The 14,915-nt window shown below is 42.8% G+C and overlaps 1 protein-coding gene across 5 annotated transcripts in view; it reads left to right on the top strand.

The window, feature by feature from the left end:
• LOC142566150 (DNA polymerase lambda-like) overlaps positions 1-14,915 on the top strand; it is a 65,171-nt gene that overhangs the window by 13,790 nt on the left and 36,466 nt on the right. For 4 of the 5 annotated variants that reach the window (XR_012824985.1, XM_075676976.1, XM_075676977.1 and 1 more), the window contains exon 7: positions 8,665-8,756. Coding sequence is in view for 4 of the 5 variants with exons in the window: in XM_075676976.1 (XP_075533091.1) it covers positions 8,665-8,756 (92 nt within the window). In the remaining variant the exon portion in view is untranslated. Of the gene's footprint in view, positions 1-8,664; positions 8,757-11,518; positions 11,628-14,915 lie in introns of those variants that run through there. The other variant, XM_075676978.1, reaches the window with a different exon arrangement.

The raw sequence follows: 14,915 nt of genomic DNA, 5'->3' as shown, positions 1-14,915 counted from the left end.
TAGCATTAAAGCATACATGTATAGCTTTAGTAACAATGTTTATTTCATACTTTCATCAAATGTAAGTGAGGTACATGACACCACATGCTGTGTCATTCACTTTTCATTTTATCAGTTGTCTCAGTAACTGTCCCATGCTTGACCAGCACCGATATTATTTTAAGAATTACCATTCTTTGATTCTGTGCACAGGGTCTTCTGAAATGGATTCAGTGAAAAAAAAAAATAATTTTTTTTGTCACGTGAGATACTTCCAAAATTTTCTCAGGTACGTAAGGTATGGTGTCACAAGAAAACTTATCAAAATGTTAATAATGTGGTTGGTGCTACACAATTTTGCCCAGAGAAACTATAAAGATTACTCTTAAATGTGTAGAAGTATTTATTGGTTACTTTGGTAGTTCACGGTTATTTAAAAGTACCGAATGTTGACAAATATGTGCTAAATACTGTGAAACCTCGTTACTACAAACACCACATTAAGAAACCTTTCAGATTAACAAACTTTTCATAAATCTTCGCTGACTTATAGTTTCAATTTACAAATATTTCAGTTCTACGAACTCCAGAATACCGAACTTTTCAGAATAACGATCATTATTCAGTTTCCCTTTGATGTTAACAATGCCTCAGTACTACGAACTAATGTTCCGAAATCTAGGGATTCTCAGATTTTTGTGTGTCCTTCACGGCAGCCGAAATAGTAGGCTAGCAGACGACAAGGTGCAAAGAGTGGACCATAGAGTTTCCTACAGTAATTACTAGAGGGAACTCTGGTGCTGCAGTTGTTGTACCAACATGGGAATAATGGGAAGTACATAGATCCATCTAATCTTCGTGCTTGTGGATTCAGACGTTCTTGTGGCTTTGTATATTACGCTATATAAATCTTATTGGCGTAAGTTTCAGCACAATCTGTGCTCTTCGAAGTGCAGAAGATCCCGCGAACATGCACAATTGCTATTAATTACAATGATTGAGCTTGTCCAGGTGGCCAAATCGAAACACTGCAAGTATCTCAAGGCACTGGCATGCCCGCAATAAATTCATAAGGGCATTTCATTCGCTTGTCGATGCATGCATCTATGGCTTAATGGTTTAAATATCAGGCTTCTGTGCTAGAGTTCCTGTGTTCGAATCCTGCCGCTGGACAATTTTAATGATGTTCATTTAATTATTTATTACGGAGTACATTGTTGAAAATGACGAGTTTGCAAAGTCGCAAAGCCGTTTGAAGCCAAAAGGACGAAGTTTAGGCAAATCCATGTACTTCCCATAATTCCTATGCCGGTACAACCGCTCTCATTGCAGCTCCCATAGACACTAGTGCCAGAGTTCCCTCTAGTAATTATTGTATGAAACTCTATGGAATGGACCACACCGTGGATCGGACGTCACGGCACATGGGTTCGGAAGACCTGAGATGGCGCCTGAGAATAAAAGAATGCGGGCAAGCGGAGGCGACGATGCATCAGGTTTTGCGAGCGCATGCTCTGCCCAGAAAAGTGTCATAGTGTCGCCTAGCAACGGAGGCACATCTCTTCCTTCTTTCACCCTTCTTTCTGCACCCATCTCTTCTTTCATGCTTCTTTCTGCAGCCACGCGCACGGTGAAATGTCTCTTGTAACATCCGTACATGCGGGGATGCCACACGGTCGCACCTTGCACTTTCCAGATGGTGTCGTTTACGTGTGCTTGTGCTTTGACATAGTTCAGTTGCCCGCCTCAAGCACGACAGTTGCGGTTTCCGCAGCAAGAAATGTGAAAAACAAACAAAAGCAAGAAACATTGTGCTTTGGAGGCAACATGGAGCTGCCTTTTTGTCGGTAGTTTCCTCGCCGTCGGTATCTGTTTTGCGCACGTCATTCTTATATGGTGCTTAGGTGGCACATGGCGGCGGAATCTATGGAAGACAGCAACAGCGCGTGCCGAGAGCCAACAGCGACGTTTTCGTAGATAGCTCATATTGTGGCAGCTTATGAACTGATGGGTTGGTGGACGAAATGGTTAATTTTGGGACTTTCACTATAACGATCTTTCATATTAACAAACAATTTACTGCGGTCCCCTGAAGTTCGTTATATCGAGATATCACTGTACACAATTTTTTATACCCAAAAATACATTCGCATTTGTCAATAATGTTTCTAGATTGCTGCGGAGATTCTGTTGAAGAAAATTTTCATGGGCCAAGATAATTAAAAAAAAAAAGCGAGCATTGTGCCAAAATGTTCAGTTTCGTACACACTCAGTGTTAATTTGAGCACTGAGGTGGTCCAAGTAGAGGTAGGAGACAAATAGATTTGTTTATCGGTAGTTTAATACTGAAGTTACCTTATTTTAGTATTTGTTTTAGGCAGGCTATCAATTTTTGAAGTTGATCTTTGCACCATATGCGGTATCACTTCATAGAGGAGGAGGAGGAGGAAAAACGTTTGAGCTCTAGAAAATTTAATGAATTTCACGGAGTCAGATGGTGTCTTCCATCTTCTTAGCAATGGCCGTCTGCCCCTAGTCCAGGGCTCCGCTGGATGCCGCTGCTAGCTGGGCCCGTCGGATCAGCCCTAGTTGGACATCCTGACGGTCGCTGGAGAGCATTCCTTCCCATTGCTCCGCACTCGGGTTTGGTATTATAGACCTGTTTTGCCACACATCAGCTCTTTTGCAGCAGGCAGTCAGTATGCACAGCTATGGATTATAACAGGAATATCTTGTCACATGATGACTTGATTGTGTTGGCCAGTCAACAAAGTTAGTAAGGAAATTTTCTTTGCCTTGTCTCATTGTCATATTTAGCCAAGCCAGTCACAAGTTGCAAGACTAGAGGAGAGCTCTCCGAGTTGACTTATTATTTAACATTCCACCATTGGTGCGTGTAGCAATGGCAAGCGTATGTGTCTATTCACACAACTGTCGTAGCATCATAAAACATGCACTACAAAACACCAGTGCATTGCAGTATTCAACTCACTATGACGATTCGCACTTTCTCCACACCATGTTAGATAATCTGGACTCAAAACTATACTCTGTGACAAAGGTGCTTGGATCATGGCCACATGCATCAGAAGCTCAGAAAGCAACATATACATCAGTTTCTGACATAACCAACCTCAGTGACCACTTGTAGTCTTGATGTGCACATCTGGACTACACACCCTCATTGTTTTCTCTTATTTTCTCTCACTTTTTTCATCTCTTAACCCCCATCTCCCTATGTAGGGTAGCAAACTGGGCATGCATCTAGTTGCCCCCCTTACTGCCTTTTCTTCCCTTTTCTCTCTCTGTATCCTGGATAGAGTGTGCTGAAGCAGGGCTGTTGAGCACCTCCTCGTGTTGACTTTGAATGAAACCTAATAAAAAGACATACATTGGCAATTAGATAGAGGCCTATGGTAACATGAATTTATTGAAAAGTTGCGCTTAATGCAGCCATGAAATGTGTAAGTTGACTTCTGATTTATCAAAGAGGACGTGACCTCACACAACATAAGAGTATATGTGCAATAAGGGCACTGTAAAATGTGATAGAAAAAGCCAGTCTTTCGAGCTTCTACAACAACCAGATTATGATGTCAAGATAGCTATTTATGTCTGCAGAAAACTTCAAAGGCATCAGAATGCCATTGGGGCCCATCATCATGTGTTCATCTTTTGCACCTCTTCGTTACAAACCTTCCCATAAGGAGAAAACAATATTTCGATCCGTGTTGAACATATGTTCTGTCTGTGCCGTACTGATGTTCTCAGTGAAACAAGAATTTATACTATCCATGTATCTAAGTCTCTGTAGAAGCAATGAAAAGTAGGATAGTTGGTGGGTATTCAGGATTAAAAATTGGGCAGCATGACAGTATAGACACGAGAGAAATAACAAGTAAGCACAATTTGTTCTGTCTGTTCACATGTTCTTTCTTTGGTTCCCATTGCATCACACTGCTCATTTTGAAGCATGAATCTTGTGTCTCACTATGATGTGGCTTCAGGAGATTGTTTTCTGTTTCTCAAATCAAAGTCGACTTATACATTGTAGGGTTGTCCTGAACGTTACATTTTAATACACTCATGTTGCTAGAAGCATCCATCTAACTGCTCATACTATGCATGATTTCATCAGGCTTTGTTTACTGTCACCTGTGAAAGAGCTCAACAGTGCCTATTCATCACTCTATGCTCCTTTATCAAGAATAAATACTGCAATATACTAGCATTGTCATGTACAAGGGGGTCCTCTATTAAAGGGAACACACGAGCATGTGGCCTCTGCTCTGCAGCGGCTATGTAGCACACATTCACTATATGGAGCACTAGCAAATGGCAGCAAGAGGAAGCATACTTGTGGCATCATCTATTGGTGACCAAAATAACCAGGCATGGCTGATGGACAAATGCATGCTAGACCCCCGTTGCCCAAGAAAGTTGTGCAAATGGCATAGCTTGCTAGCAGCAGTTGCCCATCGGCTGTGCCTGCTTAACAAGTGGACATGCTTCCTCTTGCTGCCATTTGCTGGCACTCTAAGCAGCCGCTGCGGAGCACAGACCACGCACTCATGTGTTCCCTTTCATAAAGGACCCCCATGTACAGATGCTCAAGTGTGAGATTTACTATGCCCTGACAGTCATGTGAACAGGCACGTAAGCTTGCTGTTGTAGCACGTACCGATGGTGAAATGGTAAAATAATAAGCCTACTCGGACAGCTCTCACCTGGTCTCGCAAATTCTTACTGTTTTGGCCAGGTGTGACAATGAGACAAGGCAAAGACAATTTTCCTAATGGCTCTGTCGATTGGGCAACACAACTGAGTCCCTCACATACTGACAAAATACTCCTGTTGCTGACCAATGCTGTGTCAACCAGGTGCCTGCAGCAACACAGCCAATGTGCTGTGCAGCAAAAGGGCTATATGAAACAACAGCGAATGTGGTGCAAGAACCAACTTCAAAAATTTCTATATCTTTGAAAGCCCTTCACCAGGCCCTATCGTAAATTTTTGGTTATACAGTAGTAGTGAATTTCATCATCCACCAATGTGTTCTACCACTATATTTCTTTTAAAGGATTGAGTAGTAGCTGTATAGAAGCACTCGCAAATCCAGACGGGAACCCCCCCCCCCCCCCCACCCCTTGAGGCATGCTAGCTGGTGGTATTGAGTGTGCAACGAGGAGACACGTGACATGGAATGACCCAAATATAAAAATATGCTATTCGAAAGAATAAATTTTTGCTGGTCAGTATTCATATCTATGGAAGACATTAGAAACTAAAATATAATTGCCAGTCGGCATTTTAACTAAATAGAATTTATTAATTAATATTCTAAAGGAAGTAGCTTTAGCATACATCACGAGGGAGAAATTAAAGCTCGCCATTATTAAGGCAAAATTTTGAGACTATAGCAACATATTTGAGGCATGCATCCAAATTTAGCGTGAAATGTGTTATTTTTCTACTTACTATTTCCTGAAAAAGCCTTGCTTACTCACTGTGATGCAAAGTTGTGTGGAACACCAATGTATTCCATGGCAGATTTTGGCGATGAATAACTATCAACTAGGCATTAGTCTCGGATTTCCTGTCAAGTGAACATGCCTTGAGCGGTAACTGGCTTCAATTTGGATATTGGAACTTGTGCCCTAAAGTTCTCAATAAAAAGTTAGCTAAATTTTTTAAAGAGCTTCTTGGCTGTTAGTGTACAATTTCTGATGTTCACCACTTCTGTAAATTCTGACTACAAAATATTTTTTAATAAAATCCCCTAATTGAGGTAACTGCAGTCATCACTGAAACACTCCATATACCAGTTGCATATGTTTGCATGTTCTATTCCATATCTTATTGTGTTAGCCACGGAATAACTTGCGCAGTTCTTGCGAGGTCTGTTCAGAAAGTTCACTAAATTTGCAAAAAAAAATCTGCTTGTCTTTACCTACCAGCTAGTTAGGTTTGTCACCTTTGAAGTAGTCTGCCTCTGAGTCATGCACTGAACGTAGCATTTCTGCTATGAAAGTAATGCTTCCTGGAGCACTTTTCTTGAGATGCTATGTAGCTTGAATAGCGAATGTTTCTTGACAGTGTCAATGGATTCAAAACGTCGTCATTTCAGAGCGCACTTCAGTTTATGGAAGAAAAAAAGAGTCTGCTGTGGCTAAGTTTGGTGAATACAGAGTTAGGGAACAAGTGGTGTGAAGTTCTTGGCCGAAAACTCTCTTATGAATAGTGATGTGGGGGTGCATATGATGCAGCCTCCAGTGCTGTTTTTCCCAAGCATTGTCTTTCCCTCTGCATTGCTTTGCGAAGACATTTCAAAACTTTCAGTGTACCCCTTATTGGCTGTCTTCTCCTTGGTAATCATGGTAATTGACACTTTCAGAATTTTAAAAGAAAACCATGAGCAACGCCAAGTTTGACTGAACTTGTCATACCTTGTTGGGTCCTGGCATAAATTGTCTCATCCACTGCAATGACCAATATGCTTGGTTTCTCCATCTTGACCGTAAACTCATGTCTCGTACCTAGTGATGAGGGTCTTTTTTTAATTTTTCATCAGATGTAGCTTGTCTCAGAAGCTTTTTACTCGCTTACAGCCATGTCTGCATTTGTTCATCTGATGAAAGCGGTGGCACAACTTTTGTTATGAGGCAGCGCATTCCCTACATGCTGATGAAAATCACATGGGAAACAGTTTTTGAAATGCCAACCTTTTCAGCTACTTCTCAAACTGTCGGGCAACGGTTGAAACAAATAACTTCTTTCACTTTCCACACAGTGGAATAAGTTTATGACAAAGTCAATGACCTACCTTGACAATCATCTTGAACAGAAGTACAAGCTTCTTTAAAACATTTCCACCACTTGTGTGTTGTAGTCTTCCCTAAAGCTGTAGTCCAAAAACCTATTTGTAGCATCTACATGAGTTTTATGCCGAATTTTGCGCAAACCTGCTGCTTTCTTGACTCACTCATTTCTGTTTGGAGAAAATCATCAAGTGCAGTCGACATCGGTTCACACAAATGTTCGTAACAAAACAAGTGATGTATGAATACAGAGCTGCTGTTACCACCTGGTACATTAAATGTGCCACTTTAAGGAAATACAAGTTGCATTGAAATTTAATTCTGTTGGACAAAATTTTCAAGGACACCTAAGCACTTCTTATGAGTGGTGAATGTGAAAGCATGAATGTCCATTTGAACACTGCTGAGCGGTCCTTCGAGTCATGAACTCCTCACGGGCAAGTGAGCCTGTTGAGACGCTTGGCATATTTTGATTTGACCTTACCGAGATGCAGTTAGAAAACAGGTAAGAGCTTGTGTAGAAAGAAATATGCCGATAACACAGGCTTCTGAGAGCGATGGTGACGTAGCATCACTGCGATGCCCTCTCCCCTCATGCAACACCTGGTGTGCTGGTATACCGTTTCTCTCACTCTGCTCCATTGAGGCGTGCTCAGGCCGTGGCAGCACAGCCAATGGGAACTCCGCTAAGGCGCACTCGTGACGTGGCATTGCAGCCGTGGAAATTTAGGCCGCTACAGATGGCGGACACTGGCTTTTCCGCTCAGCGGGCCATTTGACGCTTTCATGTCAAAAGTTCGCAACTTTCCAGGCAGACCTCATATGTCAAAACACTTCAAGAGCCTTCCAGCATGAGGAAAAGATGCACAGCCTCCCACATTTTTAGCTATATCATGCAAGAAAACTAATATTCTTGTGCATCGTCCTGAAGAGAACATCGTATTAGATGACCCCTGCACAGGAGAGTGCTTAGTGCGCCTGAGAGTACTTCTGCCGGTCTCACTGATTACCGCCATTTTAAGGCCCTAAAATGATGCGTGATGGATGCTCACATGATATAGCTAAACATGCAGAAGGCTGTACATTTAAAGAAAAGCCTATCAAAACTGTGGTCCATGGAGTCTTGGTGGTTTTCATAAGGGCTATTTCTCATGTGGCATCTATTCACCTATCAAGTGGGGATGCCACTATTGCTTGTAAAATGGCCCCATTCCCAAGTATTTAGCTTTCATATTGGCCGATTACAAGGCTGGGAGTGTGCTTGTACAGTGCTCAGTCATTCAAATGCGATAATCGGCACGTATGGCGGCCAGTGCTTTTTGTGCCACCAGTGGCCACTGGATATGTCAAGCTGATGCATTGTGACTGCATTTAGCCCCCCCCCCCCAGTAATCCCTCAGCATTTACCGGTGGCCTCCATGCTGGCTGATTATTGCATTTGAATCACTGAGAACTGTACCTATTTTACTAACGGGTTCCTGACTGCAGGTGTAGTCTGCCTCCCACAGCTACAGCAGATGTTCTGCAAGGCCGTCTGTGATTGGAGACGGGGCACCCAGAAAGCAATCCTAGAAAAATTCCAACAGAGCCCTTTTCCAAGATACACATCTCTACAAGTGATCAAGTGCTATGCTGGGAGACAATTTCAACTTATTAGGAAAAGACAGTTGGTTCCCAGCAGTAAAAAGATTCAAAAGTACATACGAGGTGCATGCTCTACCACAAACTTTGATAAAGTACTGTTACAAAAGCTGTTGGTGTTGTTATCTTTGTTTGTGCACACATAGGTTATGGAATCTTCAAAATCGTTTGTTGACTCCTTTATGTGATCTGTAGGTTACATTAACTTGTGTATGTGCTTACGCAGGCTTTCTAACTGACGACCTCGCTGTACCACATGAGGGTGGCAGTCCCAGGAAGTACATGGGTGTTTGCAGGATACCAGAAGATGGCAGTAAGGTGAGATGATGTCTTCTTTTTAGAAAATCATTCTTATGCTGTACAACAGAAGGAAAACTGACCCTCTTTCTAAGTATGTACAAAACATGTGCCCTGTAGTAGTTACGTAATCCTGATAGTGGGGGGGGGGGGGGGGGCACTTTCTGGGCAGGACTTACGCTTTCTTTTTTTTTTTTTTTTTTTTGCTGAAAAGTTAAGGCTAAAAGAGAAAATGTAAGCAGGAAGGAGAGTCGAAATCGGAGAACATAGTGCATGAAAGTGCTTTGCATTCAATGTTTGTCTGTGAAGTTCAAGTAGCTTCTCTGAGGTGACTGCTTTAGGGATGTGAAATGGAGCTAGAAAAAAAACATCATGTACACATTCTAAATAAATGTACAAGTTAGTAACACAGTTGGAAAAATACATTGAAACTTCTTAAACACCATATTAACACCTCCTGAGATTGCAAGGACTCATAATTTAATATATGTCATCACACTGGCATCCAAAAATAAATAGAGCCATAGCTTCCCATGATGCCATTCGCTCAGCAGTATCTGTTAGATGCTTGATCTTGGGTGTATGTCAACCAACATGTTTGATGTTTGAATTTTATAATTCAATTTGCAGAAGTTTTGGCGTTGAAATGATGCCTTTTAATGCAATAGCATTATAGGTGGACCACTTTGTAGGTGTCCATCTGACAAAAAATGTGGGCCAATCGTAAAAACAGTGCAGTCTAAAAATTTGGGCCGATCATGAAGCCAGTGCTGTTTAACACAGCTTCTTAATGTGCTAGCTGTCACGAGGAAAGAATGCGAGAAACTGGTATGTGACGCACACACTAGACATCTTGGAAGAGCAAACTGACACGAGTGAAGCATGCATGCAATCATGGCCTAACGGTTAGAGTATTGGGCTGCTGTGCTGGAAGACAAAAGTTCGATCCCACCATCAGTCACACATTTCTTTATAGAATTATAAGCAGATTTCACCTATTTTGAAAGTATCTAGCAGAAAACTCTAGGTGTTTGGAGCAACTGCAATTGCATCACAGAGGGCATGAAATCGCAAAAAAAATGCAAGCTATAGAAACGTCACATTGATGTGCAGTTGCCAAGATGTCACTATCATCACAGTCTAAGTACGTGATCACACACACTTAGACAGAGTTAATGGTGCTAAGTTCTGGCCTAGTTTTTAAATTCTTGATGCATCCTTAACGACCCTTTGAAAGTTGCTGTCCCATTACTAAGAATACTGGTCTTGAGTGTGTGGGGGGGTTTTTTTGTTTTGTTTTGTTTTGTTTTAGATCGCAATTCTTAGGTGCCCTATCCTGCATTGAGCATTGGCATCGGCTTACCTCGGCATAACCGAGTGAACGAGCACAGTGAACGATGAAAGAGTGAACGCAGAGCAGAACGGGGGATGAAAGATGGCAAGAGCAAAGAAAGCGTGAGGAGAAAAGCAGAGGAGGAGGGTGCAGTGGAACCATGAGGCAGAAAGCAGAGCAGGAGGATATGGCGAAAGCGTGAGAATAAAAGCTTACCGTAAAATCCCAAGAGATGGCCCACCGAAAATCGATAGAAAATCGAGTCAAATTATGAGGTGGGCTAACTTTCAGTGTACCTATAGGAACTAGCACATGTTATTTTTATAAAACTAGAAAATCGTGCCAGAAACAAGGGTGGGTTACCTTACGGGGTTAGGACATCTCTCAGGATTTTACGGTAGTGCCGTGTAAGACATGTCCTGCAGCGATCATTGCTACGAGATGGCGCCAGAGTAGCATGCATCGTCTGTTCACCGATGACACCATCGATAAGGCATGCAACGGGCGCATCCACTGACAACATACATGGAAACAAAGCGTTGCACGAGCAGAGGTCTGTCTGACAGCTGCTGCCAGACAGACCTCCTACATAGGTAATTAACGTGACTTAAGTTGGGATGCTCACGTTAATTACCTATGTAGGAAAATCTCATCTGTAACAGTAGTCGTGTCTCGCTGCCGTAGTCTGCTGCCACTCAAGGCCAAGCTTCAAATATATCACGCATTATTTAACTCACATTTAGGTTATTGTACGTTGATTTGGGGCACAACAACAAAAAGAAACATAAATAAAATACTTGTTCTACAAAAAAGGATAATTCACTACGTTGGGAACATTGAACGTCTAGGAACCACATGCAAATCATTTGAAAGGTTCAGTATAGTTGGGGTTGACAACATTTACTCATACCGCTTGTTGAACACACTCTTCTTTTCAAACAGAGAACTCTCGGACTTTATTACAGCCTTATCATGTCTAAAGCGTCGTGTTATTACAGTACCTACAAGAAACACCCATATATGGTCTATACCACGATTTCGTACAACTTATAAGTATCAAGCTTTGGCATACAATGTCCCAACAACACTAAACACATATGAAAACACAACCAGTTGCAGTAAAAAACAGTTACGTTCATTCTTTTGTTCTATTGTTTGCTAGTAAAAGATTCAGTATCTATAAATATCTACTATATATAATATATGTGCTGCTTGCAAATCGGTTATTAAAAACATTAAATTTATTTTTGCAGCATTTTTAGTGTGTTTGTGTGAGTGGTAAATATGCGGTACTATGTGTCGAAATTTGCATATGCATTTTCATGTGCATCGTATTTCAAGTGTATTTGTGTGATTTATGAATGTTATATTATGCATTGTAATCTGCATCTTTTTCATTTTTGCCTTTGTAACGGCGTATCTTATTCCTTTTCCTCTGCACCTTGTATAGCCGCTGCCATGTAACGGTTACCTGGGCCCCGTCAAGCCGTTTTTACGGCTTTTAGCCTAGCGGACCTTCCAGCATATTGTCTGGTAATAAACTTGAATTTGAATTTGAATTTGAATTGCGCCCACGTGTCACCCACGCACTGCCTCTCCCGATCTCCTGATTAGAGAGGCAGTCATGCCACGCTTTGCTTCATTTGCAACGTGCCGCACAAGACATTGTAAAGTACGAAATGCTGCCACAACTGTTCAGATTTCTTTTCTGCCACGTTAAGCAGCTTGATAAGAAGAGTGACTGCTACAAAATAATGTGGAGCTCTTTACGACAAGCTCTTCCTCAGCCAAGATCTTTGTGCTCTTACTTGGAGCGAACATGATATACCAACAAAAGATACATGCATTCTACCTGTCGTTCTGATCACTGTTGTGCATGGAGAGTTCTTAAAGGGAAGCTGAAGAGTCTGTCGAATTCAATAAGACGCTCATATACGGATGCGGGAACCTTATAAACCATGCAGGTAAAATTTTGGGGGGGATTTTTCACTTAGGAGCGACGCAATCGTCAGTTAAAATTGCGCTGTAGCTCTGCCCCCCGTTGAGCGCCGTGCGCTGCTGCTGACGCTGACGATGCGAGCGGAGACCGGAAACCGCGGCATAGGGACGTCAGCACTGGTGTTCCGTTCCTTCGCAGTCTCCGCGACCGTGCCTGACCGGGCTTATTTCTGCGTGCGTGCCGTCTTAATCTGCTTCGCTCGACCCTACAGTCCTTTGTTTGTGTGTATATAGAAGTGGTAGTTGACGTGCGCAGCATCTATTGAACTTGTAGGCTGATCATGCCGGCGTCTGTGCAGCCTATGCTTGCACGAACACCAGCGGCCGCGACAATGTTCCGATGTTCCATTAGTTCCTGCAAGACAAGAAGCTTTCAGCTAAGTGGGAGGCTGCTGTGAAGCGAAACAACTTCAAGCACTCAAGAACAACAGTGTTGTGCTATAACCACTTCCGTGACGATTACTACCGGAGTTTATCAATAATGCATGCTTTGGTTTCTCCTTCGTGTTAGCACGGTGAACGGAAGGTGCATGTTTATCTCCCACCCTTGACGCAGGTTTGATCGCCAAGTGCTGCGAGTTTTCTATTCGCACGTGTGTTGTGAAACTGCCTGCATGCAGCTACCATAACGCAGTGCAAGCGTAAAGTTTTCATGTGTTGGAAAGCCGGCTCATGCCAGGACGCTGCGCTCCCCCTTCTCTCACACACATAGAGAAACCGACCATCTCAGGTAGCCGACGGAATTCGCTGGTTACGAGTAGCGTGCGGATGGCACGCTGATGAAGGTTCTATACTACACGTGCTACAACAGCCGGTAAACTTTTCCCGCGTTTAAACCGTCTGTGTAGATTGCCGACAGCTTTGGGGCAGCGCACAAATGCCGAAAATCGCATCACCGCTTACGTTCTTTGAGGAGGCATGCAGGAACATAACACTGCAGTTGTTTGCCCGGAAACGTACTCACTGGAACGCTGAATGCAGCTTAGCAAAAAACATACTCGCCAAAGAACATTTCCAACACAAGGAGATGCTAACACTTCGCCTTCGTTCGCGTGGAAAGCAGTGCTTGCACCAGCATTTTTTGCTTCTTGGAGAGGCCGGCTCTTTGCAATCGGCTCGTACATGTAGGGAGTAAAGTATAAACCCCTTACAAGTGATCTTGCACGCGACACCAACAGCGCGACAAGCAAGACAATGGCTGTCGCGTTCACTCGTCGCCTGCAAGCCGAACTCCACGCTAGCGACGGCTTTGAGTGACGATTTCCCGGTATGAGGGCAGCAATATATGTGCCGAAACTAGCGTGACGCATGCTTTATCAATTTAAGTTGATGTATTTTACTCAAAAAGGAGCATAAAATATTTCTGAAGGTCTTGCACTAGGTTCTTATTCTTGCACATGTAAAATTCAATAGTTTGCTCGCTCCGTGTGACAAACAGTACTATTTGAGTTATGAACATCCAGTTCCGGCTTCGCACTATTGGCTAGTTGCTCATAGCACTTCCGGGCGACGAGCGACGAGTTCTAGATTTCTAGAAATGAGCGATCGAGTGACAACACCGAGCAATCTGTTCAAGCGACGGCCTGTTTTGTCGCTCGAAGCCATCACCCGTCACCATCGCGCGCAAGATCGCTCTCATTGAGTTTGGACTTAACGCCAAACTCCTCTGAGAAACGCAAGCTCACAAATTTTTTGATGACCGTCTCAGCAAAACAGCACCAAACTACCTTGCACCGTGCTTCATGTGTAGCGGCAGCAGTCAGTCCGGACGAACACCATTGTTGACGTCACGAGGCGCACGAGCTGGGCGTGTCCGGTGCTGCACTTTTCGTAAAAATAAAATATGTTTGCACTTTCTTTCGCTCAATTTCGATGCAATATTCGAATTCAGAGGGTTGAAAACCACGACGTACTGCTCTTCACTCATTTTTTCTGGAAAAGCTTTCAGTTTCCCTTTAATGCACTTAGATTCTATATTGCTTTTCAGTTTTCACTCAAATGTGCAGAGACTTTTCGTATCTGATCTGATTGAAGCTAAAATTTTATGCTGAGCAACTCAAAATCTTGGCTGTAGTTTCTGCTGCAGTAGATGTCCAAGACAGAGCCTTAAAAGCCTTTTTGCACTGCAAAACATATTTCTCAACATATTTGTCGACATCTATGTTGGCAGTAGAAACATGTTTGCTCAATGTCACAGCTTACAGCAACAAAAATTAACAGCGAGAACTGCAGGTGTAATCACTATTTTCTCGTCAAATATTGCTTCTCATGTTTTTCTTCCATACTCATCTCTCAGTGCAGCCAATGAGGCTGCACTAGGAGTTTTTGTGCTGTGTTTGTACATTCTATGTTATTGACAAGGCACACCAACTTGGTGCATGCCATAAAACCATGCTTTTCGTTTTCATTGTTCCTGCTAGGAATCCCTGCCACATCACACTACCTCTTTACAGAACTCTCTGCCACCAGGAAAAAAAGAAATTCTGCCTCTACAAGGCACGGAGTGGTCCTCCCATACTGTTGTATATTCGTAAAGCATATTGCTCCCACAAGTGTTCTCCTCATCTTTCTGTGGTGGAGCTGCATCTTTCATGTCTGCATTTCATTACAGAAAATTTGTAATGGAGTGTAAAGAAGTAACCTTTTGGACACAACAATCAAATAATAGCAAACCAATGGACTCCTGCTTTGACTAGCACTTACATGCCCCGAACATGTTCTTTGGTTGGCATACTGTTGGCCAAAGAAGCCATCAGTATTTCTGGGTGGCATATTTTCAAACTGGGATTGTTGGTGCAGGGTGAAAGGCCGCTGACAGCATAAGCCAGCATACTCACTCACGAGTACTC

The sequence above is a fragment of the Dermacentor variabilis genome, unplaced genomic scaffold (assembly GCF_050947875.1).
Source record: "Dermacentor variabilis isolate Ectoservices unplaced genomic scaffold, ASM5094787v1 scaffold_12, whole genome shotgun sequence".
In the NCBI taxonomy this organism is placed as follows: Eukaryota; Metazoa; Arthropoda; class Arachnida; order Ixodida; family Ixodidae; genus Dermacentor; species Dermacentor variabilis.
Note: the sequence above shows the minus strand (reverse complement) of the source record. Positions and strands in the feature narration are given on the sequence as shown.